Genomic DNA, 25,360 nt, shown 5'->3' on the forward strand with positions numbered 1-25,360 from the left:
AGCTGCTCAGAATTGCAGATCGGGCAGTCAAACAAACAATTCAATTAATTGGGAGTGAAGTCAGAAAAAGCATTCGCTCCGATCCGCAGCTACTAGGTACCGGTAGACCCAACCGAAGCTTTTTTTTTTGTCTCGTGGGCTCTCGTGTCGGAATACCTGGCTTTGGTGGAGTCGGTCTGGGATAGGCGTTACTACCTGCGCGTCGTTTCGAATAGCTTCATACGGAACGGGCTTGAGCATGCAAGTCGAGCCGGTGAGACCCCCCAGCTCGCCAAGAGATTGTTTTGGTTTGGGTGGGAGGAGTTATGAAATACTACAACTACACAACTATACGAGTAACTACCCATTTGCGCTTTCTTTCGCTTTATTAGTTATGGAATAGGAACTCGAGAGGGGTGGGATTTAGACTGCAAGTATGTACTAATGATATAGACTATACTAGTGATCCACGCACCGCATCGCCAGCCAAATCACTCGCCGACGCCAGGGCTTGTTAACCAAATACAGATGCCCCCTACGTATAGTAAGTCGGTGAGAGGTACAGCATTGACTGGATATGTACGGTCTGAACACTCGAGACTTCCAGCTCGAGAGGAAAACAGGTGAGGTGTCCGGCATCAGCACCCAATTAATTTAAACGCAACACAACAATCTGGCGAGATATGCCCAGTGTCCAGTACCGACTACAACATCCTCCTTCTCCTCCGTTTAGAAAGAATAGCACAGAATGAAAAGGCCAAGAAGGCTGTGATCATCAGCCAAACCATGATGAAACATTAGAATTGCATGGAAGACGCAAATATACCTCCCTCACGGTACAACACTGCTTACTCCTCCAGCCATCGGCATCGCCTCCCTCCTACGAGGTGTTCTGATCAGGAGGAATGCTCCGGCAAGCACCCCAGGCGGTTGAGGTTGATATCGCCAGCTGTTGACGTCCAGGTTATGGCGCGGATTGGAGTTTGGATACTTGAGGCAGAGTGGTAGAGCCTCTGAACTTTTGAACGGAGCGAAGCTGTTTGAGGGCTTTTGGCGGACTAAATAAGATTCCATACCTGGTCTTCGAGCTCTCGAGTTTTCCTGAGGCGTTTTCTCCGGTGGTGGGATATATTTCACCATCAGACCTGGAGGCTGCCTTTGGCAATTGCCGGCAATCGTGATTGATATTATACGTCTTGAATGCTCAAGATCAACGCTGAATTTGAAGCTTCTGTTGATCAGAAATACGAGCCTCTGAATGCGATTTTTTCGAGTTACCCAACGGGGCTTTAGTAAGGACATTCGAAGCAATGATGGATTGTTCTGATGGTGGCATATAGGACGGATACATTCCAAGAGCGGCATAACACTGGTAACGAGCTGATACATGTATAAAATTAATAAAGAATGCAAACAATAGCAATAATAAGCCAAGAACACATCAAAGCCGATATGCAACAAATTCATAGCAGCCCATAACACGTGACCCACTCAAGCAGAGAAAATTGGAGAATGGAACTTGGATAGACCACATGCTATATAGTATTGATAATTCTGCAATTGACGAGGTTTTGATCAATCAAAAGACAAGCTCCTATTTCGGTCTGGAAGTAGCTATCGGTTGAGAAGAGTTGGCGCTCGGAGGAGTCGTTGCCAGTTAATCGTCGTTAGGGGTAAAAAAAGATTCGCGGAATTTTGAGGCTACTTATCGATCACCCCTCCACGTTTCTTTCTTACGACCTCGACACCAGCTAGCTCGACGCCCGCGACAACATCACCACGAGCCAAGATGAGCGCCTTCCAGAATGGCAGTGCTCCGGCACGAAATATCGACGATGACTCCGATATCGAGGAGGATGCTCTCGCCGCCGACTACAGAGAGCAGGTTCAGTACGAGGGCATGGACGACATGGAGGGCAACCAGATGAGCATGGCACAACAGACGGACGACATCCAGAGCAGACTCGCTGCCGCTGCGCAACCGCTGGACTTCTCTGCCCCCCTCGAGGTCAAGTTTGCGAGTTACGATAACTACTGCAGCCTGTTCCACTTCATCCTGAACTCGGAGGGACCAGTCGACCTTGAACCACCCTCGGTGCGCTCCTCGCAGACTCTGTGTACGATTGGGCTTTCGCTGACCGTGATTCCAGTACTACTGGGCTTGGGACGTCATCGACGAATTCATCTACCAGTTCAACTCCTTCTGCTCGTACCGAAACCGTATCGCGCGCAAGGCTGACAACGAAGAGGAAATCACCATCCTCCGCGAAGCACCAAACACATGGGGCTGCTACAGCGTATTAAATGTCCTCTACTCCCTCATCCAAAGATCGCAGATCAACGAGCAACTGGCGGCTATCAAGCGCAACGAGGAGCCCATGGCAGTAGCAGGCGACTACGGATCCAAGTCCCTCTACAGAATGCTTGGATACTTCTCCATCATTGGTCTCTTGCGGGTTCACTGCCTCCTCGGAGACTTCAGCCTTGCGCTGAAGACCCTGGATGACATTGAGCTCAACAAGAAGGCTATGTTCGCGCGTGTTATGGCCGCACACTTCACAACCTACTACTACGTGGGCTTCTCCTACATGATGATGCGCCGATATGCAGATGCCATGCGCATGTTCAGCCACATCCTGATCTACGTCTCGCGCACCAAGAACTTCCAGAAGAACGCCCAGTACGACTCCATCTCGAAGAAGAACGACCAGATGTACGCTCTGATCGCCATCTGCGTGGCTTTCCACCCCACCAGACTCGACGAGACGATCCACACTGCTCTCCGCGAGAAGTACGGTGACCAGCTCTTGAAGTTGCAACGCGGTGGACCCGAGGCCCTCCCCATCTATGAGGAGCTGTTCCGCTCTGCGTGTCCCAAGTTCATCTCGCCCACGCCTCCGGACTTTGACAACCCCGAGCTCAACATCGATCCCCTGGAGCACCACCTGTCGATCTTCATGGACGAGGTCAAGACCAACATGTGGAACCCCACCGTCAAGTCATACCTCCGTCTTTACACTACGATGGATCTGACGAAGCTGGCGGGCTTCCTCGACGTGGAGCCGGAGAAGCTGCGCGGCTGGCTGTTGGTTAATAAGCAGCGAACCCGACAGATCAGATGGGCGGAGAACGGGCTCTTGGACGGTGAGATAGTCAGCTCCAACGATCTGGACTATGCCATGCAAGGAGTAAGCTTGTCCCCCGCAACAAGCCAACCGTCATGACTCTAGCTAACCTCTGGGCCAGGACTTGATCCACATCTCGGAAGCCAAGGTTGGGCGCAAGCTTGTCGATTGGTACCTCCGCAACCTGGCGCGCACATACACACCATAGGTTTCCCGCCGTTTGGACTCGGTCGGGTTTTGCGGGGATGGAATTTAGTGCTTTAACTTGCATGGGCTGGCGTTGAAGGGAAGAAAAGCGGAAAGGACGACGGGTGGCGGTGGTGGTGATCTCTATTCATGTCCGAGGCGCTGCCATGTGACGAGGGCAGGTCGGGGTAGAAGCGATCGTGTAGGAACCCGATTGGCAAGAAGCGTAGCTCTAGACTAGAGAAGGTAGAGGAACGTATAAGTGTGCCTTTCGACTCGGCACGCGTACGGTGACGGTGACGGTGACGGTGACGGGGGAGGTGAAGGTGGAGGTGAAGATGAAGATGACGATGATGATGAAGATGAAGATGATGCGTTGAAGCTGCTTCTGACCATGAATCTCGCAGAACCAAGGCCAGGCCGGGAAGAGGGAGGCTGAGTTCTGCCAAGACGTGAAATGACATGAGTGACCTGGCGGGACGGGCCCGAACTCCTGCCCAGGGCCAAAGAAAAAAAAAAGGCTTTGCTTTTTTGCCTTTGCAGAGCCACGGAAGGATGAGAAGGATGCAAACAATTACCCCCATCACCCCACCAGATGGCAGTGGTACCACTTATCTGCGTTTCTAGAAGTATACTCTGGACGTTGGATGTGTGTGCGATAACCAGGTAGCGTCTCAGGTAATCCGGGGTTGAGGGAGCTGATGTGGTACCGGTACTCTAATAATAAAAGTTGTGCTGCGGTACCGGTACTGTGTGTAAGTACCGGTATCACTCATCTCATCTCATCTCATCCCAGGCCAGGCCAGCCCAGGCCAGCCCAGCGCATCTCTCTTTCTCCCCCGTCAAGGAGCGTCCCTGCCTCCTGCCCGTCCCTTCCATCGCGACTCCTACCTACCTTACCTACCTACCTACCTACCTACCTACCTACGGTACCTACTTATCCTCAAATTCTGATCTCTGGCCGCTGACTCTGCAACTATCCGTATCTAGGCGCAGTGACGCCCTCTTCCCCATCTCCATCTCTTCCCATCATATCATTCCATCATACCACCCCATCGATATATCCAACCATGTCCTCCGCCGAGGGCTCGCTCCCCTACGCTCCCACGACGACGGCGACGAAGATGCGGACCACGATCCTGAGCATGCCCTCCCCCAAGTCCTCGCCCCCCGTCTCACCCCTCACCCTGCCGGGCGCGCACTTCGACTGCTACAGCAGCCTCAAGTCCCCGCCGCTGGACCCGATCCTCGAGAACGTCAAGGCCGACTACACCCACCCGCCCGCCAGCCGGTCGCGCGTGGGCTCCGTGAGCAGCATCTCGTTCAACCTGAAGGGCGGCGCTGGGGGCGGCCCGACGGCGGCGGGCCCGGGCGCGGACGGGTTGATGAAGAAGAAGAAGAAGCCGGCACCGCGGACGTGGGGGGAGAGGAGTCCGCCGCCCTCGCCGTGAGTTCCTGTCTTTCTTTCTGTCTTTCTGTCTTTCTGTCTTTCTGTCTTTCTTTCTTTCTTTCTGCGTGGGTGTTTGAGGCAGAGGCAGAGGCAGAGGCAGAGGCAGAGGCAGAGGCAGAGGCAGAGGCAGAGGATGAGGATGAGGATGAGGATGAGGATAAGGATGAGGGAGAGTGAGACAAGAAGGCGTGCGTGGGATGATCTGGGATGATCTGCTGCTCCATTTCTTGGGGGCGCTTCGCTTGCCGCATTGGCTTTGGTGCAGGGCATGGCAGTGCAAGTGCAGTGCAGTGCAGCGCAGCGCAGTACCCCGCGTTCTGCTCAGTACAGCAAGTAGTCCGTACCTAGGGAAGTATGTACGGCAAATCGCTCGTCGGCGGTGAACTAGCACAGAGAATAAAGGTACCGGCACTACTTCACCTCTCTCTACGTTCTCTCAGTCAAAGCTGCTGCTCGTGGATATATTGCCTCTCTGCTCCTATTCCTATTCCTCTTCCCCTTCTTCCTCTTCCTCTTCCTCTTCCTATCTCTTCCTCTTCCTCTTCCTATTCTTCTTCCTCTTCCTCTCACCCTTCCTCTTCTCATTACCTCCCATTCTCCTACCTATCATCCGCATGTTCCTGCTTCGCTCTGTTTCTTGCTTCCCTTGGCAAAGCATCCAATGACGCATTTACTCTCCACCTCACTGACCCAAGACACAACCAACAGCCGCTTTCAACACCATGTCTCCTTCGATAACTTCGCGGGCGGGGAGCCGACGGCCAAAAACAGCATCTCCTTCACCCTGAACGTCAAACATACCGGGTACCAGCGTAAGCGGCGCTCGCGGACCTTCATGGTAGGCGTGGATGAGAATGACTATTCGGACATCGCGCTCAGCTGGATGCTGGAGGAGCTCGTGGATGACGGAGACGAGGTGATCTGCTTGCGGGTGGTCGATAAGGATGCGAAGGTGGTGAGCGATCGTAACGTCGATCGCAAGACGTATCAGGAGGAGGCGAAGAGGTTGATGGAGAGGATCCAGAGCAGGAATGACGAGCACAGGGCCATCAGCATTGTGTTGGAGTATTCGGTCGGCAAGGTGCATTCGGTGTTCCAGAAGATGGTAAGTAAGCAAGCACAGCATGGAACGCCGTTTCTTAGACGTGTGCTAATCCATGACTTGCAGATCCAGCTCTACGAACCCGCAATGCTCATCGTCGGCACCCGCGGCCGCAGTCTGGGGGGCTTCCAAGGCTTGATGAACATGTCGAACTCCTTCTCCAAGTGGTGTCTCCAATACTCACCCATCCCGGTCGTCGTCGTCCGACCTACGGAGAAGCGAACCAAGAAGAAGAAGAAGCGAGATGCGGATCCGTCGCGACAAGACTACGCCCGCATACTCAGAGAATCCGGCCTCGCGATGCACGAAATCGAATCCGGCTCCGGCACCCCCGAGATCGAGTTTACGAACACCCCAGACGTTGAAGCCCACGCGGTTGCTGCTGCGTTAGGCCTGCCGGCACAGTTCGACCCGACGCTGAAACCGCTTATCTTCGAGGGGAACAGTGGTAGTCGTAATCACCGGAAGACAGATTCGACAGCTAGCGATGGCACAAGCGTCTTCAAAAGCACTGCTGTCACCGACTCGCGGCCTTCGAGTCCCGGCATGGTCATCAAGAATCCCAAAGTACGCCGCGAATCTGCCGATTCGAGAGATAGTAATTCGCTTAGTGGGGACGAGGAGAGCAGCGATGAGGAGGAGGGGGAATTCGAGGTGGTGAGTGGGCACGATCTGCTGGATAATGGAGAGCGGCAGATGAAGTTGCATGAGATGGAGGTTGGAGAAGCGGCTGCGCTCGCGGCGGGCAGGAAAGTGAGTGTCGGAAGTGCGGACAGTGATGGCAGTGTTACCCTACCTATCAGGCTGGAAGATGAGAGTCCACCAGCTGTTGATACCGAGGATGAGATGGAGAAGGCTGTGGTCAAGCTACATGACCGGCTGGAGGGAGATGTCGTTGAAGCAGGAGATGAGAAGCAGCCGGAGACGACGGGCACGGTCAAGCTGGAGAAGAAAACGCAGACGCAGACTGCGGTGGGACTGCAAGACGAGAAGGAAGCGATGAAGCATGCGGATACCGTGTAAGAACAACCTCGTTGAGAGCGAGAGCGAGCTCTCTCTTGAGATGAAACCCAATTTGCTAAAGCTAGTGCAGGTGGACGTTAGGCGTTCAAAGCGTCTTGATGACTTTGTGTTGATGTATTGATACCGACGAATGAACAAATGAATCCATCAGTGTAGGCTTTCATGACTATTAGGGAATGGGGCAGTCGCAATGGCAATGGCCGTGGGGGGGAGAGTATGGATGTGGGGGGGGGTTGATTAAGAAGGCGTTTTGGATTACAATATCGCAAGCAAGATAAGAGGGCGGCTTTCTCAATTCTGTATTTGGTTTTGATCAACCTAGATTTTTTTTCATCAGCGGGCATCGATGCGCTTTTCTCTTTTTTTCGAATTCGATGATGTATATTCATCTTTATATACGTGTATAGATCTATATCTATATACATATATATACATGTACCATGAATATCTCCTCTCTCCCGCTCCAAGAGGGCTCCGATCCTTTACCTGTACGAGGTCGGTGCCTCCTCCGAACCTCCATCTCTCTCTCTCCCGCGGTCCAGAGCGTCCGGCACGCCGAACTTGCACTAAGCTCGGCACCGGTAGGTAGCCTCTCGAAGAGATTTCTCCCCTCCCCGGCGATCCGCACGAGCCCCCCCCTTCCCTCCTCTCCCCTCGCTCGGCCACCACGCCGCCGCCGATCTACCTACCTGACCAGCCATACCGATTGAAAAACGCCTAGAAGATTCGCGGTGGATCATGAATGAGGTGAGAGAGTTGGGAGAGGGTTTTAAAGGGGGAAAAAAACGATCTGCGATGGATCTTGCGACTTGGGAAAAGGGTTAGCTACCTAGCTAGCTCGTTTCAGTCCGGCCATATGTAGGTAGGTAGGTACCGGTACCGTATCTGGATCATCGACACCATTTCGACCACCCACACCGATCGACACCGATCGATATACACACGATACGCTACGCTACGCTATAACTTAACTCGCTCCCTAGGTTTTTCCTCTTCCTCTCTTTGAGTCTTTCCTCTTCCTCTTCCTCTTCCTCTTCCTCTTCCTTCAATAAAAGATTGTTACACAATATTCGACTTCTTTTCTGCGAATCCATCGCATCCGTCGCATCCGTCGTCGTTCGGAGAGAGAGAGAGAGAGAGAGAGAGAGAGAGAGAGAAAGGAAGGCGTAGTGGACTGGTTTTTCATTGCCCTTTTTTTTTATAAAAAAAAAAAGGGTTGTTCATAAGGGGTGTGTGTGTGATGCTGTGGGGTTGGAGATGGAGATGTGGGGGAGAGATTTATTTATTTATTTATTTATTTATTTATTTATTTATTTATTTATTTATTTATTTATTTATTTATTTATTTATTTATTTATTTATTTATTTATTTATTTATTTATTTATTTATTTATTTATTTATTTATTTATTTATTTATTTATTTATTTATTTATTTATTTATTTATTTATTTATTTATTTATTTATTTATTTATTTATTTATTTATTTATTTATTTATTTATTTATTTATTTATTTATTTATTTATTTATTTATTTATTTATTTATTTATTTATTTATTTATTTATTTATTTATTTATTTATTTATTTATTTATTTATTTATTTATTTATTTATTTATTTAGTTATTTAGTTATTTATTTACTTATTTAGTTATTTAGTTATTTAGTTATTTATTTATTTATTTATTTATTTATTTATTTATTTATTTATTTATTTATTTATTTATTTATTTATTTATTTAGTTATTTAGTTATTTATTTGTTTATTTATTTATTTATTTATTTATTTATTTATTTATTTATTTATTTATTTATTTATTTATTTATTTATTTATTTATTTATTTATTTATTTATTTATTTATTTATTTATTTATTTATTTATTTATTTATTTATTTATTTATTTATTTATTTATTTATTTATTTATTTTTTATATTTTATATTTTTCTTTTATATATTTTTTTTTCTTTCGGATTGGTACAGTGTCGTGTTTTATGGGTGGGTGATGGTGTAGGGAGGGGTTGAGTGTTGAGTGCGTTTTGGATGGATGGATGGCTGGCTGGCTGGGTCAGGGTGGTGGATGTGATTGATGATGATGATGATGATGATGGTAATCTTTCTGGCTATGTGAAGTTGGTATTCCTTTTTTTAAAAAAAAAAAAAAAAAAAAAAAAAACCTACTTATGCTCTTCTCTGGTGGTGGATGGGCTGGATGGATGGATGGATAGTTTTTCTTGGGGTTTGTTGATATTGATGTTGATATTGGTGCCGTTGATATTGGTGAGGTAGGTATTGGATTTGATTTGGTTTGATTTGATTTGATTTTAGGGGGGGAGGGGGAGAGGTGACTGGCTGGCTTGTTGGTTTTTGTAATGTGATGTTATTCTGGCTTTGTGTTTTTTTTTTTTTTTTTTTTTTGGAAGAAGGAGAGGGGGATGGAGGGAAAGGGGGGGGGGGGGGGGGGGAGGGTTTGGGCGCAGGAGGAGAGGAGGAGAAGATGTTTTACTTTGGTCTTGGAAGAGGTGTCTTTTTTTTTTTTTTTTAGGAAGTTGGTTACACTACTTAATTGCTTGCTTGCTTGCTTGATCGCTAGAATGGAGCGGGGTTATTGGATTGGACTTTTGACGGTTGGGCGGGCTAAGTAAATATTTTCTGTCGAAGAAGGCCCAAGACCCCTCGAGAAATACGAATCTATCGAGTCTACTCCCCTCATGCTCTGACAGACAGCAATTGTGCGACCTCTAGCACTGTGGAGTTGGCCATGGCATATGAGACACCTACACCTAGCAAGCCTCGAGGTTGAGACGGAAGAAAGAATGAGCTAGTCCGCGATGCTAAATTTGGCCTGGATCGTGCTCCTAGAGAGCGAGTAAAGTAAAAAAAAAAAATATATATATATATATATGTAAAAGACACGCAGAGTTGATCTGCTGCCTGATTCTAGGATTGGATAAAAAATCTGGCTCGTTACAGGATTCTCGTGTCTAGATCCAGGGATATGCGCATCGAGCCAATAGCTACCTACCCACGCGGCATACAAGATGGTTCCCGAATGGCGTTCTACTATCCACCCCTCCTCCCTAAATAAAAATGTCAGCGTGCCTACGGTAGTACCATGACCCGACACACAGCAAGAGCCTAGCCTGGCCGTACCCGCACGTGAGGTCCTGCCTCTTTCTAGTTCGAGGAGGGTGAGAAATGGTATGGATGGAGAGCGATTGAGTGATTGATTTCAACTTTTGTTTATTTCCCCGTCACTTAAGCGAGGCTCAGCGCCAAGGCTTTCTTCCATTCATTCAGCGCAGACCAACCCACCCACCAGGAGGGGGAACATTTTTCACGACTCCCAAGCAGCCGCACCTCACCCGGTCAGTCGGTCATCGCGTATGTAGGGTGAGGAAATAGATGTTCGATCGAGTCGTGTCCGGCGACTCTGGATGCTCTGCTTTGCCATTGTCTCGCCTGCAGGGCGGATCTGGCTTGAGAAATGGACTTGTGGTGTGACCGGTGAGACGACGAAAGTGAGACGATCGCGAACCAGCATCACAGCGGTGAGAAGAGTTGAGGGATGAGTAGGGGCGTCCGTCTGCAGCAGGCTGTTTATCTTTATGCAGGGGCGACCGACCTCTGATGTACCAATTCATGCACACGGGTCCAGTGGATGCAACGAGATTGTGAAACCGTCCTGCAGCCCGGATTTTCAGTGGAAATCAATCGTTCTTCCCGGTTTTTTCTTTCCGTGGTATGCAGATCTCCAGATATCGGAATATCCCCCTTGTGGGGTACCCTTCGATTCTGAAGATCCCTAGTTGTTATAGAGTAAATGTGGCGGTGATTTCAGTGCCGGCATGCAGAAGGCTTCTCTCTCGGGAGATGCTTGAGGATACATGCGTTGACGCGAGCCGGGCTGACGGTTTGTCCTCCCAGGACAAAACTTCCCTAGGGACTTCTATGGTGTATGGCTTGCATTAGCCATAAGCAGGGGATATTATGCCATCGTGCCGGACGAGATTGCGAGTAACGAGAGGACAGACTGCGGGCGACACGGAGGAACTGCCAGCAGCGATGAGGATAGGCTTCCGCTGGTACGATCACGAACTGTATGTAGCAAAGACAGACTGGCGGCTGGCGAGGAACGACTGCAGCCTGGTCAGGAGATACTGCCACTGGCGAGGTCGGACGACGACAGGCTGGGGGATCTGGCCTTGCGCGGCCCTCCATTGTTATAAATTCAGGTCGAGTTCCCACTGTCCACACACACACACACACACAACGCACATATATCTCGACTTCTACTCACTTCCACACCAATTTCAAACAGTCTGCCAAACCAACTCGACAAGGATTCCGCCTACACATCTCTGTCCTTGAAAACTCCCCAGAGTAAGTTCAACGTCTCTCTGCGATGGGTTCTCGCGATAACGATAGATAGGATGTGCACATTCATATCTGAAATCGTCACGATTAAGAACGCTGATGGATCGATTCGGAAGACCACCGTAGCAGGCAAGAAAGAGAGAGATTGCGGGATGAGTAATTGCCCATCCTCTGATTCTTACGAGAAACCGAAAAAGAAGTAGTGGTATGTTACCCGGCGGTTGCTTACTTGAAGATACAATAGCTGATGCCTGATGTAGGAGTGAAGAGGTTCAATTAGGAGCAGAAGGTGGCACTGGGGAGGACGACAGAGGGTGGAACCGGGGAGGATGAGAGAAGGTGGCACTGGGAAGAATGGCAAAAGGTGGCACTGGGAAGAATGAGCTGAAGGTGATGCTTCTGTTTATATGTCGTGTTCAACACACGAAGCTTTCCACGATTTGCTCTTTCCACATGTAGGACACTCGTTTCGAAAACCAGGCAATCAGAGTTCTTGATTTTGCATTTCGTCCTCCCACACATGCGAGACTCCTCCTCGCTATTGACCATGATCGGGCCTATCTGGCGAGAGACTTCGCGAGTTTCTCAAGCCCCTGCTCATCACTCAAGCCCCGTTTTGCTGGATGTGGTTGGCCTATGACGGCGGAGGCGTCAAAGTCGATTAGGATCGCGAAGTCGCTCGATTCCGTGGGAAACATTACATTGGCTGTTTTAATGTCTCTATGTGCCACGTGGATCGAGTGAAGGTGCTCGACGGCATCGCTGATCTGAGCATAGACCTTGTCTTTGTCGATTGGACGACCGCTTAACATTCTGTCTTCAGCCGTCTCCGCATAACGTTGGAAACAAAGCCCTGCGATTCGACCTTCCTCCACGTAGCATCCAAAGTATTTAACGATGTGTGGGTGAGGATGGCGCATCAGAATCTCGCATATACGAGCTTCTTGAAGGATGAAATCGGCAAGATTGGAGCTACCATCGTATGAGGTCAGGTCGGGTCGTTTGATAAAGATGTCTGGCTTGGTAGGCTCTTCACAGACAGTGAGATTCTCCTCAACAAGTGGACATATATCTTCTCGGGGAATCATTCTGGGATGAAGGGCGTTGATGCTTTCGATATCAAGTTTAGGCTTGCGCTCTTCAGACTGACATACAAAGTGAACCCCGTCACGTTGAAAGACAATTGTTGAATGGAGAAAGCTCGGAACCTCGTTGTCCAAGCACCATATCTCACCTGTCTGGACTGACTGCATGGTGAGGGCGTGAGAACGATTGATGAGTTCGCGGGTCTCGAATTTGGGGTGGTGTGCTCGATCCAATGTCTTGCGCGCGGCAGGCTTGTTGGAAAGATGAAGTTCTGCAGTAAAAGTGAAGTCGGTATATTATTTCGGGCAGAATTGAGCGGTGAAACAGAGAGCTTGGTCAGCAATTCCCTGTAGGCTTATTGTATCCTTGTGCTACTGGATACCAGAGTTCAAAACCGATTTTCCTAGCATAAGTCCGCGGGCGGCAAAGATAGATAGGTTGCGGGTAGTAAGGACAATCTGATTGTAAAGTATTCCCTGCTTAGATATAATCATAGAGACTGTCACTTACGTAGTTCTTGGACGGCACAATGGGCTGGTTACTCTGCTCGTCGGAATAAAGTATTTAGAGGTTGATTTTCAATCACGAGATAGAAGGTCAAGCGTCCATCCTCCATAAAGACGTCTGATTAGTATATATGCCCTTTTCCATCGACCTTGAAGCATTTCATTGCGCTCGAATAATCTTCAATTACATCCATGTTTAGATCCATTATATGCGACGATGCCAAACTTCTCGCCAGGGGCCAAGTCCACCTCCACTGGTGTCCAAACGCAATTCAGAACACTATTACTTGCTCACTTCTTTGGTGAGCCCGGAGTCCGTTATTCAAGGGATGATCATGGCGGCAAATTCAAAGGCTACCCAGGGGCGACCTCCTCCTAGCAGCTCTTCCTGACATGCTTATGCCAAGGCCGTCTTTTCTCCTTTACAAGCTGATATTAGATCTCATGGATTCGCAAGACGGTATTGGACTGATGCAAAATGGAAGCCTGTCCGATCTTTGTGGGAAGATCTGGGCGGTCAAAATCATGCGACGTTAAATAGTCACGTCGTTATTGCAGCTCTCCGAGCACCCGATCTGAGCAAATAAGACCATGAACACTTTCCGACAGTCTTACTTCGAAGTCACACAGCATAATGGTTCTGGCCCAGGCGCGTATATCGCTCCGATTGAGGGCCAGGCAGACTGGCCATATTAGAAAATGAAATTGTCCAGAGGAGGCTGCAACGGTCAGAGTAGTTGGCCTATTAAGGAAGTCTACTTATTGGGAGAGAGCAATTCGCTTGGCCACAATAAGACTATGCGGTTGTTTTCCAGCTTCTTTATCTAAAAAAAAAAAAAAAATATGCAGATATCACATGAAACTGATTGTCACTCCACCTTAGTGTTACCTTCCTTTGGTGTCACTTCACTTCAGTGTCACCTCCCTACCCTAGCAGAGTTCCATGTGGATGCCTCCAGCAGCGTTGTTTCTTCATGCTGGGCACGACAGTAATCTAGCTAGCTGAGTTTCTCCTTCCTGGTGGTATTACTACTGATTGTCTAGAAAGGGCCACGCTAATTCCTGTACGTTGTGACACTACGTCTTGGGGTTGTTTTGCGCCGTGGACCTGAGAAGCGCCCCCCACCTCCAAAAAAACAGATGAGCAGGAGCATACACATTCTTAACCCAAACCCATAACTGATTCGGGTTGAAGACGGGAATCACGTCTCCAATCCAGTCCCTGGCCCCTGCCAGTTCAGGCAGCCAACTTCCTACCGAATGAATAGTCGTCTTACCAGTCTGAAGGAAAGATGTTGCTAAGCCAGGGAAAGATTTGCTACGAATAGAACGCGCATGAGGATTATCAACGGCTAGACTTGCCTACGCGTTGTTGGACTCCGGACGACGCCTGCCCTTGACTCCTAAGTCGAGGACTTTGCCGGATGACCCAATGATCTTTCCAACCATTTCTGCGAATAAAGACGAAGTCGATCAGTTCGAACTGAATGTAGCAGCGTCGGAGCACGGTATTGACATGGTAACGAGTAGGTGGGGCGAGCCCTTGCAAGAGCTGAGCTCAGCTGGGTGGATATTGGTAGGGGATATTGGCTACCGATTTTTTTTAGTATAGATGTCGATGGTCTGATGGGGGAAGAGAGGGAGGTACGTATATAGGGTGTTATATGTAGAGTTATGGAAATGTGGATTTGTTAGGTATGTATATACTGAGGGGATGTCTCTCTCTATCCACCTCCTCTCTCTCTGTCTGTCTGGAGGAAAGATGTGGCAAGTAAGTTTCGTTTTCCAGAGCCTACCATCCGAAAATTTAGCTTGACTACCGACTGGCTTCGACACCGCATTCCCGTTCAGCTGCATATACCAAGTCCGCGCATGTTCACCGACGAAGTACATCAATTGACAGGTTCTATCAGCCATCTCCATCCAGCCTCGGAATGTCATTGTTGACATCCGTCCTCGGCTGGCTCAGGAGGCGAAGTGAGAGGCGAAGCGAACCCCCAACTCCGTATGGGTCAGGTACGCACTCTATCCCGTATCCGTAGTTGGCACAGCCCCGATTCCCGTTTTCCCCGAGGCGTGGGGCTCCCTCGCACGTTCTTCCTCGCACTTCCCTCGCAACGTCCAAGAGCCAAGATCTTGCCATTCTTCATTCTCTACTCTGTACTTCTTTTCATCCTCTCTCTATCGGCATCGTACTTCACCACCACGACACCCGGCTGCACAGTATATTTTTACGGCCTCACTCGTTCGGCCATTTGACTGCGGGAACCATTGGGACTCAGGTGAGCGGCTGTGAGGGAGACAGGAGCTGGTGCTGCCGGCGTTGCTTGGTCGATTGAATGCAGTTGAGTGCTGATGTGGTGGACAGGGGCTAAATTACTCGACGACGAAGGATCCTTTCGACGACGAAGCATCCTTTGGACCGACCGACCTTACTTCAAGGGAATACCAACAGGCGAACAAACGCACGACCTCCACGTTTCCCACGAGTCTGCCGGCTCATTCCCAGCATATCCGATCGCGGCTTGGAAATCCCGTCTGGTTGTCGAACGAAGCCTTGCTGGATTGTTGACCTCGAGTGGAAATCGAGTTGGGATATACTACTCCTCGGGGTGACAAGATAGAGCATCATGAGGGCCCAATTCTTCTCGCTACTCTTCCTATTTCTTGCGGGCCTTTCAGCCGCGTGGCCGTGGCCGGAATGGATGCCAGAAATGGACTCGCTGATCGTGAGGCAGGACACGGGGGATAGTACGTCCATCCTATCCTATCTTATTCTCAAATAATTATCGCCCCTCACTATCCAAACAAGTCTAACATCAACAACAGATGAGGCTCAAGCAACTCCTACGGCCCCTAATGACGCCGCAAGACAAACAACCCCCCCGGCAAACAACAACAACGACTCGGACACCCCTAACAACAACGCCGACGCGGACACCCCAAACAACAACGCCGACGCGGACACCCCAAACAACAACGCCGAGTCGGAACCCCCGACTAGAGCATCCGATTCTGGTTCTAGAAGGACCTCCGCAGCCCCGTCCCGCAAGACTTCCTACGACGCCCGCCTCCCAGCCGGCGGCATCGCCCTGATCACGCCCGCCGCAACATCGACGCCCTACTTCAAGATCGGAGACTACGTGACTTTCGCCTGGAACTACACTTCGCTTTCCTCAACCCCGACGGCGCTGAATATCATGGCGACCTGCTCCGCCAACTCGCAGCTCTACACGCTAGCAGTGAACCAAACGATCACCAACGCCACGGGCGCCGTGACCTGGGATACGGGCAGCTACCAGGCGACGGCCGTGCAGAACCCGCTGCTGACCCAGACCTACACGCTCATCATCTACGACGTGGACAGCAGCATCAGCGCCCCAGCCGCGGCTGGCTATCTCCGCCCCTTCAACAGCTACAGCTTCGGCATGTACGTGCCGCAGCCGTATACGCCGCTCACCGAGTTCTCGTGCGCAACTTGCACCAGTGGGGCGTTGAGTGATCTGGAGCGCAAGGCTCTCGGCATGGTGCTGGGCATGGGTGTGCTGACCGTCTTGAGCTTTACCTGGTTCGTGGGAGGCACCGGGGTGATTTGGTAGTCTCGAAACTTGTCTCGTCTTACCCGTCCGTCTCGGGAAACTCGATTCGGTACGAAGAGCACTTTCATGTTATGAACAGCGTGTTTTGTGGGGTTGTGCGGAGACAAGACGAATAGATTTATTACACCCGTATGGGATCTGTGATTCGAAAGGCCAGGCGGTAGGTATTGGTATGATGGCTCTGCTCAGATTTTGAACCCACTAACGCTCCTTTTTCTGGGCCGGGGGAAAGCAAATGGTGTTTATGGATCTTTAACGAAATTTGGATGGTTTGATATATGCATAGATAGCGGAGGATCAATACATAATATGGGAGACGTATATACGCATGGAGGAAGAATGTTTGGTTCATATTGGCTTTGGTTTTCATTTTGATCGATTCTGTACATGCAGTTTTGCAGCATCCTACTACCTATAGCTTGTGTTTTTTTTGGTTGTACCAGCCAGCTATCTATCTTCGAATACCAGTGCAAGATTTCCCTTCTCGCTTATGCTCTCCATGTCTTGACGTGGCACCCAACTGATACTACACTTCAAAGAGTGAGAGACCTTGCTGCATCTAAATCAGCTTTAACGAGAACCCAGCCCCCCTTTCCTCATCTTCCCTCCCCGCAAATATCCCGCTAAAATCTACCGCCTTGATCTCCGGCACCTTCCCCCCCCTGCCCGGCGCATTCGGCGTGCCTCTTCTCCTCCGCTTCTCCTGACCCGCTTTGCTCGGAAATGTAGGGAACATCTCGGCACTCTTCGGCTTCGGGTCCTCCTTGAAGAACGCGTGCTCCAGGACCTCCCGCGCCGTCGGCCTCTTCCCGGGATCCAGGCTCAGCAGGTCCATCAGCAGCCTGGCGCCGGCCGTCGTCAGGAACGGGAACTTGGCGCGCAGGACCGAGCCCTGCGCGACGGGGTTCTTGGGCAGCTTGAGAGAGCGCGCGTTGGGCAGGCGGCGGAAGCCCGGCCAGGACTCCTCTGTCGGGACGCCGCAGAGCTCGAAGATGCGCGAGAGCGAGTCGACCTCGTTCTTCCCTTGCAGCAGCGGCTCCCGTGTCAGGAGCTCGCCGAAGATGCACCCGACGGACCACATGTCGACCGCGGCGCCGTAGCGCTCAGTCCCCAGCAGCAGTTCGGGAGCCCGGTACCACAGCGTTACGACCAGCTGGGTCAGCTTGGGACACGGGTCCCCGAAGTACCGCGCCATGCCGAAGTCGGCGATCTTGAGCACGCCACGGTTGTTGAGGAGGAGGTTGGAGGTCTTGAGGTCTCGATGTAGGATCCAGTTTTCGTGCAGGTAGGCGACGCCGGAGGTGAGTTGCAGGAGGAGGGTCTTGGTTTCCGATGGGAGGAAAGGCTCGCTCATGTCTTCTAAGAGGGTTTTTAGGTCGTGTTCGAGGAAGTCGAGGACGAGGAAGACGCTGTTTAGTTCAGTTAGCCAGTGCCCTCTGCCCATTGTAGACAAACCTGGAAAGTAAAGAGGGTGGGAGGGTAGAGAAGATATGTAGAAGGGAACACAGAGACTTACCTCTCAATCTTACTCGTATCTTCCCCCACAACTACTTCTTGCAGAGCAACAATGTTCGGATGCTCGCAGTCCCTCAGCGTCTGAATCTCCCTCAACCCGGTAACGGGAATCCCATCCTGGGCATCATCCATCTTCAGTCTTTTAAGCGCAACTATCTTCCCCGTCGCCGTATCTTTCGCTCGAGACACCCATCCGTACGCACCCTCCTCGATGTCATTCAGCTTTTCGTAATCCTCCACGCTCCTGCACTTCTTCCACTCGGGCGCCGGGAACCGCAGCAGCTGGGCGGGCGGCAGCACTTCTTCCGGCTCCCCATTCTCAGGCTCAAGCGATAGCTTCCTGCGTTTCAAGGGCCGAGACGAAAGCTCGATTTCTTGCGATTGGGCAGCGGCGGCTTCTTGTTGCTGCGAGAGGAGCTGGGCGGCAGCTTCGTCTGCTCGACGCTGTTTCTCGGCTTTTGCCCGTTTCTTCTCCTCCTTCTCGCGTTTGCGCTGCGCTTGGAGAGCAGCGTCTTCCTTGTCGTCGGCCCAGCGAGATTTCATCTTCGTACTCACTGTCGAGTCATTGGCGGCGGCGGCGGGCGGTGGTGGTGGTGGTGGGATTAGTGGTGATTAGTCGAGGGCGAGAAGGCTGAGTGAAGACGAGGCTCCATAATTTATTTTGGCCGAGCCGAGCTTGGATCACCACATCACTTCGCACCGGATGGGAAAATGTAGAGGTGACCGTCTTGAGAGCCAAGATGAAGTCTGTTTTATCATTTCAAGCTCGGAATGGCTTGCGAAATGCCCAGCGGAGTGCTGGGAGCTGGAGATATGCGGCTCCTACTGTTGTGAGGTGGTCGTCGAGTGAGGCCAGGCAGTGGACTACGCCTCTTGCGAAGCAGCTTTCTGAAGCTATTACTGTGAAGTACTTTCCCCCCAAAATAATTGATTGCATGGCTGATGATACCACAGGCTACGGGACCAATCCCCCTCGCATCCTTTATGCGAATGTGCTTGACGTCCGACTTGGGAGGCTACTACATGTCCAAGCAAGAAGGCCGCGATCAATTCGGGCAGAAGGGAGACTTTATAACCTCTCCTGAGATATCGCAAATATTTGGAGAGCTGATTGCTGTTTGGTTCGTGGCAGAATGGATGGGACAGGGCAGGAAATCGAAGGGTGTCGAGCTGATAGAGATTGGGCCTGGAAGAGGGACGTTGATGGATGATATGTTACGCGTATGCTTGAGAGCTATCGATAATAGGAGAACCCGGCTGATCTGGTATATAGACAATAAAGAATTTTGGACCCATGGCTAAGAGCATCGAGGCTGTCTATCTGGTTGAAGCTAGCCCGTCCTTGAGGGAGGCTCAGAAGCAACTGCTGTGTGGCGACGCGCCTCTTGAAGAGATGTCCATTGGGCACCGGAGTACAAGTAAATATGCCGGGATTCCTGTCATATGGACTGAGAACATCCGCTTCGTCCCATCAGGTAAGGTCCGTTCACTCATTCATGCTTGGTACTAACTTCCTACAGACCAGAACAAAACACCCTTCATCGTAGCCCACGAGTTCTTCGACGCCCTCCCAATCCACGCCTTCCAGTCCGTCGCTTCCTCAGACTCTGCCCAAGAGACCATCCAAACGCCCACAGGCGTCCATAAACTCACCCCCGAGGCCTCTAAAGCTGCCCAAAGGAAAGGACCCCAGTGGCGCGAAATGGTCGTCTCGCCCACGCCCCCAGGCTCAACACACACCACTCTCCACACCCCAAAGTCACAACAAGGCGCCAACTCACCTCCCGAGTTCCAACTCAATCTCTCTCCAGCCGCAACGCCACACAGCCTCTACCTGCCCGAGATATCAGCACGGTACCGGGCGCTGAAATCGACCCCGGACTCGCTCATCGAGATATCACCGGAATCGCACGCCTACGCGCAGGAATTCGCACGCCGCATTGGCGGCTCGGAAACAGAACCCAAGACCTCACCCTCGGGCGCAGCGCTCATCCTCGACTACGGGCCTGCCGACACCATCCCGACCAACTCCCTCCGCGGCATTCGCGCCCACCAGCGCGTCTCGCCGCTCAGCTCCCCCGGCCTCGTCGACATCTCCGCCGACGTGGACTTCGTCGCGCTGGCCGAGGCTGCGCTCGGGGCGTCGCCTGGCGTTGAGGTCTACGGGCCGGTGGAGCAGGGGCATTTCCTTCTAAGTATGGGGATTGAGGAGAGGGCTAGGCGGTTGAAGGGCCATGGCGGTGGGGGGGAGATGGGGGAGAGGGTGGAGGGGTCATGGAGGAGGTTGGTCGATCGGGGAGGGAGCGGTATGGGGAAGGTGTACAAGGCCATGGCTATTGTACCGGAGAGTGGGGGGAAGCGGAGGCCGGTGGGCTTTGGAGGTGATGTGGGGAATTGAGGGGAGGTGTATGATATTTTGGTGCGTGAAAATACGTAGTATGTACAGTAGTCGGTACATGCTCGCTACCTTACCTGTAAATACACACTACCCTCGCTTAGAGTCGCTTACGGTGTACTAGTACAATGTCACAAGCGTGAGTGCTACACCCTGAGAGTAAGGCAGGGTAACCAGGGGTTTGAAGTGGAGATTAAAATTTTTGAGGCACCCTCCGGCTGGTAACTGAACTGTACTTACTGTAACGTGGTATGGTGTCTTCTTCGGATCGGATCGGGGAACAGAGAAGCTACTCCGCATCCGTAGGGAGAGATGAAGCTTGGTGACAGCCACTGTGTTACTTAGCGCTCCGTATAAACTCACACAGTTGGCAGTGCCACGCCCTACCACACTGAGTTTCCAGCATTTGCGTTTAGTTTAAATCTTCAAGTACTACGTAGTCGTACTACCGGTACCACAGTAATTGATGAATGCTACTCACCACCTCCCCCCCCCATGAATACCTGTCGAAAGTATAATTTTGCAAGGGGTCTTATCAGGTCTTAAACCGATCAGGCTTATAAAGATTCATTCAGCCTTGAAAAGTATCTTTAGGTCGGTATTTAGTCTGTGCAATGGAGTTGAGAGGGCCTGAAGCCATTCAGAAATCACCGCTCTACGATTTATGGAGCTAAACTGGGTCCGACATTTATTCACGGGGGGAGATAGTAGAGCGTGCGTAGCAAATAGTACCGGTGCGTTGTATTAATTTTCAATCTATCTCCGTAAAGTATGGAAAGAGATTTAAGAGATCAGTGCAAGAGCGCAGCAAGTACTTGATGTCATTTATTAATCTTTCTCCGTAAAGTATGGAAAGGGATTTAAGAGATCGGTCCTAGAGCGTAGCGATTATTTGATATGAACTATTAATCTATCTCCGTAAAGTATCTACATTCTAAAGTGGCTTAGGATTTGCTGTGCTTTCAGCACCGATCAGTTGATAAGGCACCGAAAAAATTAAACGCAAAGGCTGAGCTCGGGGTGGTGGGGCGCGCTGACCGTGTGAGTTTATACGGTATTACCGTGATCTGTGAGGAAGGGTACCGCTATCTCGGTATCATCTATATTGTATTTAAGCGTTTTGTGGATCCGCCTGGAAGAATTATATTTCGTGAAAAAGCCTCTTTTGATTTAAAGGGCACCTTTCGATCCGTTTCGATCCGTATCTACCGGTAATAGTCATTGCGCTGACTTGTTATCTGCGAGCTGTCGGTAACAGTCAGTCCAAGCAAATGTCTTGGTCTGAGCAAGTGTCCCAACTCAATTAGTACAGTATGCAAATTCGGATTGAAAATCGTTAAAAATCATCAAGAATCACGGTTTATATCGTAAACAACTTGCCAATGTAAGAAAGCTATGTTAATAAAAACTACATCTACGTATCTGCGTCACGGTCTTCTATTTGATTACAAAATGTCAAGTACTTTTTATCGATTATTCTGATATCTATTGGGCAAAAGATAAGGGGCTACGATTCTTTACTTGTACGAGGTGCCTCCCCTCACGAACCTTCAGCTCTTTTTTCTACGTCAAAAAGAGTCCAGGAAGCCGAGATTGAATCAAGGTGGCCTTTCGAAGAGATTTTCTTTTACCGGCGATCCGAACGAGCCTTCTCATACCTCGATCACCACGCCGACTACGATCCATACTTGACGGGCATACCGATTGAAAATTTTAAAAAGATTTGCGATAAGGGGGGAACGAAGTAAAAGAAATGAAAGAAGGATTAAAACGATCTACGATATTGCGCTTTCGAAAAGGCTACGTAGCTGACTCCGGTCCGGCCTCGAATTATCTCGATAGTCGATACCGATATACGTTACTCACGCTATAACTTGCTCTGTAAGTTTTTCTTCCGACGAAGATATACTACTACCACGGTACAGGCGTAATTGTCACACCCTCCAGGGTACCTCAAAAGTCCAGTTTCGACTTTAAACTCCTTGGTTACCCTACTCCCAAGGGTGTAACAATTACACCTGAGACGTAGTGTTATATTTTTTTCGCGATCTACTGTATCTTGTCCGTAAAAGAAAAGCATAAGCGATAGCAGCTGCGTGCGCTATACCAATTTAAATTGCTTTTAAAGGTTATAAAAGTTATGCGATACGGCGAGATCGAAGACTCGAAACTATTTGAGGGAGAGCTTTTCTTTAAGGTGGTTTTTAATCTCGATTAAATAATACTTTATATATCATATCCTTGTTTAATACGTCGTCGTACCTTATAAAAGGGTTTAAAGTCCAAGTATTGCGTTTTGGATAATAGCAAGCTTTGCAACTTATCGATTACTAAGCTGAAAAGGCTCGAGAATATTCAAAATACCGGTTAGAATTGGTGCGGTTTACAATTCGAGTAAATTAAAAACGCAATATATCATGATAGTAAAAAGTGGATTAGGAAATCCAACGCAACCGAGCTTTATTTTAATTATCGAATTTTTATATGCAAAGCTGTTCTTGAATGCAATCAATATCGTAAAATATATATTTCTCTAATGTGGAATGGGGTACTTGCTTGGACTGGAACACTTGCTTGGACTGACTGTAAGCGAGTGCCCGCAGGTTTACAGTCAGCGCACCGATTATTAGTGCTGTGGCGTAGTAATATCATCAATCTATCTCTGTAAAGTATCTGGTATCTAGATTCTAGAATGAATTAGGATTTGCCGCGCTTCAGTTCAGCACAGATCAATTACCTCCACCGTACTACTACGTCCCAGGCGTAAGTATTAGCCCTCGAGGGTAGGGTAGCCAGGGGGTCTAAAGTGGGAACTAAACTTTTGAGGCACCCTCGAGGGGTAATACTTACGCCTGGGACGTAGTACTTGTAGTAGTAGTACTTGAAAATTAGACGCAAAGACTGAGCTCGGTGTGGAGGAGTGCGCTGACCATGTGAGTTTATACGGTACGATACCTACTGTATTACTATCTATCCCCTTATGAATGAATGTCGGACCCAGTTTAGCTTCATAAATCGTAGAGTGGTGGTTTCTGAATGGCTCAAGGCCCTGTCAACTCTATTGCACAGACTAAATACTGACTGAAAGATACTTTTCAAGGCTGAATGAATCCTTATACTACGTACCTAGTACGTACGTAGTAGTAAGTTGACCGATTTAAGACCTGGTAAGATCCCTTGCACAGTTATACTTTCGACATGTACTACGTATTCATGGGGGGAGTATTATTGTAAAGAGAGGTGGATATCTAACTCGGTATCATGTATATTGTATTGGGCGTTTTGTGGATCCCAATTGAAAAATTTATACTACGTGAAACGAGGTCTTTTGATGTTAAGGGAGTACTTGATTACGCTGATTGGGTGCATCCGTCAGAGCTTGGGGAGGTTTTTTCCTTACGGGTGTATAAGCTCTTCTTCCCCCCGAATAGGATATACGGCATGTAATCTTTAGAAACTTGACTGATAGCTGATTAAGAGTAAAGAGGGAAGTGCTCGGGAAATAGCTGGCTGCATCGCGCTGGAAAGGGCTATCAGCTTTGAATATCATCCCATATCCTTTTTAGATAATTTCAAAATGCATTTTCTTCTGTAAAAGTAATTTAGCGTTACGGCTACGAGTGGGTAAGGACCGTATAAACTCTTATAGTCAGCGCGCCTTATTATATTGAATTTCAGTGTTTGCGTTTGTTTTCTAAGTGTTGATCAATCAGTACTGAACCGTAGCAATAATCCAGTATCAATTATCAATCTATTTACTGTGAGGTATCTACTACGTAGATTCTAGAATGACTTAGAATTCGCTGCGCTTCGGCACTGATTCATCAGTATAGTACTCAAAAATTAAGCGCAAAGGCCGAACTCTGTATAATAAAGCGCGCCGACTGTATAAGTTTATACGGCACTCGTAGCATTAACGATACATCACTTTTATTGCTAGTAGTATAAGAAATACTTTTTAAAATTATATAAAAAATGTGAAATGAAATTCTAAGCTAAAAGCCCCTTTCAGCGCGATGCAGCCAGCTAGCTATGCCTCGAGCATTTAATCTATAGCAATAACCCTTTCCGGCCGATGCAGCCAGCTACCTATCCCTCGAGCATTTCCTTCCTTACTATTAATCAGCCATTAATTTTTTATTTTTATTTTTAAAAAAAAAAAATAATAATAATAAAAATTATGCTGTAAACCATTCGGAGGGAAAAGAATCCATACTCGCGTTTTACGGATCATCGAAACAAACAAATCGCAGAGTGACCCCGACAGTCTGCAAACAAATTAAAACCAGCCGGTACCAACCGACACCCGTAATAAAAAAAACCCCCCTCCCTAAGCTCTGACGGATGCACCCAATCAGCGAAGGTACTCCTTCTAAACCAAAAGACCCTGTCTCACGTAAATGTTATTTTCAAGTTGGATCCACACAACGCTCAAGAAGTGCAATATTGCAATCTAGATGATACCGAGTGGGCTACCTTTCCTCACGAAAATACCGTATAAAACCCGCACAGTCGTCGGCGCGCCCCACACATAGAGTTTTAGTCTTTGCGTTTAATTTTAAGAACTAATTGGTCAGTGCTGAAGCATAAGTAGCAGATCATACTACCAGTACTATAAGTACTAGTAAGTCACTTTGGATACTTTACGGAGATAGATTAGTGATTAATATCGAATATTCTACCACGCTTCGGCACTTAACAAGTTGTAGTACAGTAGTACTCGAAAATTAAAATAAACGCAAACGCTGGAACCTCAGTGTGTTGGGGCGTGCCGACGGTGTGAGGCTTACGCGTTTAAGACTCAAGGAATAATTGATCAATGCTAAAGCGTGGCAAGTCTCACGTCTCTTTCGATACTGTACGGAAATAGATGCACAATTAGTATCAAGTACTACGTACGTAGTAGGTATTCAGCACTGATTAGTTACCGTAGTACCCAACGAGTCAACGCAAACGTTGAAACTCAATGCGGTGGGGCGCGCTGACTGTGGGGATTTATACTACTTACGGTACTTGAC

General features: G+C 49.0%; 7 protein-coding genes across 7 annotated transcripts; 5 read left to right on the forward strand and 2 right to left on the reverse strand.

The window, feature by feature from the left end:
• Positions 1-1,768: 1,768 nt before the first annotated feature.
• Positions 1,769-3,312, forward strand: L3040_004499 (uncharacterized protein; the record flags this gene model as incomplete). Its single annotated transcript, XM_007291558.1, has 3 exons — positions 1,769-2,074; positions 2,130-3,167; positions 3,226-3,312. 3 exons carry the CDS (start codon positions 1,769-1,771, stop codon positions 3,310-3,312), a joined length of 1,431 nt encoding a protein of 476 aa, XP_007291620.1.
• Positions 3,313-4,360: 1,048 nt separating this feature from the next.
• Positions 4,361-6,978, forward strand: L3040_004500 (uncharacterized protein; the record flags this gene model as incomplete). Its single annotated transcript, XM_007291560.2, has 4 exons — positions 4,361-4,737; positions 5,449-5,845; positions 5,909-6,861; positions 6,936-6,978. The coding sequence occupies 4 exons, from the start codon at positions 4,361-4,363 to the stop codon at positions 6,976-6,978; spliced, it is 1,770 nt and encodes a 589-aa protein (XP_007291622.2).
• Positions 6,979-11,798: 4,820 nt separating this feature from the next.
• On the reverse strand, positions 11,799-12,494 carry L3040_004501 (uncharacterized protein; the record flags this gene model as incomplete). Its single annotated transcript, XM_007291561.1, has 1 exon — positions 11,799-12,494. One exon carries the CDS (start codon positions 12,492-12,494, stop codon positions 11,799-11,801), a length of 696 nt encoding a protein of 231 aa, XP_007291623.1.
• A 2,101-nt stretch (positions 12,495-14,595) lies between these two features.
• On the forward strand, positions 14,596-15,405 carry L3040_004502 (uncharacterized protein; the record flags this gene model as incomplete). Its single annotated transcript, XM_066155281.1, has 4 exons — positions 14,596-14,604; positions 14,747-14,838; positions 15,058-15,115; positions 15,202-15,405. The coding sequence occupies 4 exons, from the start codon at positions 14,596-14,598 to the stop codon at positions 15,403-15,405; spliced, it is 363 nt and encodes a 120-aa protein (XP_066012006.1).
• A 58-nt stretch (positions 15,406-15,463) lies between these two features.
• L3040_004503 (uncharacterized protein) lies at positions 15,464-16,432 on the forward strand (the record flags this gene model as incomplete). The annotated part of the gene is made up of 2 exons (XM_007291562.2): positions 15,464-15,584; positions 15,663-16,432. The coding sequence occupies 2 exons, from the start codon at positions 15,464-15,466 to the stop codon at positions 16,430-16,432; spliced, it is 891 nt and encodes a 296-aa protein (XP_007291624.2).
• A 559-nt stretch (positions 16,433-16,991) lies between these two features.
• L3040_004504 (uncharacterized protein) lies at positions 16,992-18,490 on the reverse strand (the record flags this gene model as incomplete). The annotated part of the gene is made up of 2 exons (XM_007291563.1): positions 16,992-17,841; positions 17,949-18,490. 2 exons carry the CDS (start codon positions 18,488-18,490, stop codon positions 16,992-16,994), a joined length of 1,392 nt encoding a protein of 463 aa, XP_007291625.1.
• Positions 18,491-18,687: 197 nt separating this feature from the next.
• On the forward strand, positions 18,688-20,345 carry L3040_004505 (uncharacterized protein; the record flags this gene model as incomplete). Its single annotated transcript, XM_066155295.1, has 4 exons — positions 18,688-18,849; positions 18,902-19,168; positions 19,221-19,422; positions 19,468-20,345. 4 exons carry the CDS (start codon positions 18,688-18,690, stop codon positions 20,343-20,345), a joined length of 1,509 nt encoding a protein of 502 aa, XP_066012007.1.
• Between the last annotated feature and the right edge of the window lie 5,015 nt (positions 20,346-25,360).

Source organism: Drepanopeziza brunnea (assembly GCF_022702325.1).
Source record: "Drepanopeziza brunnea f. sp. 'multigermtubi' strain 214-2 chromosome Unknown ctg6, whole genome shotgun sequence".
In the NCBI taxonomy this organism is placed as follows: Eukaryota; Fungi; Ascomycota; class Leotiomycetes; order Helotiales; family Drepanopezizaceae; genus Drepanopeziza; species Drepanopeziza brunnea.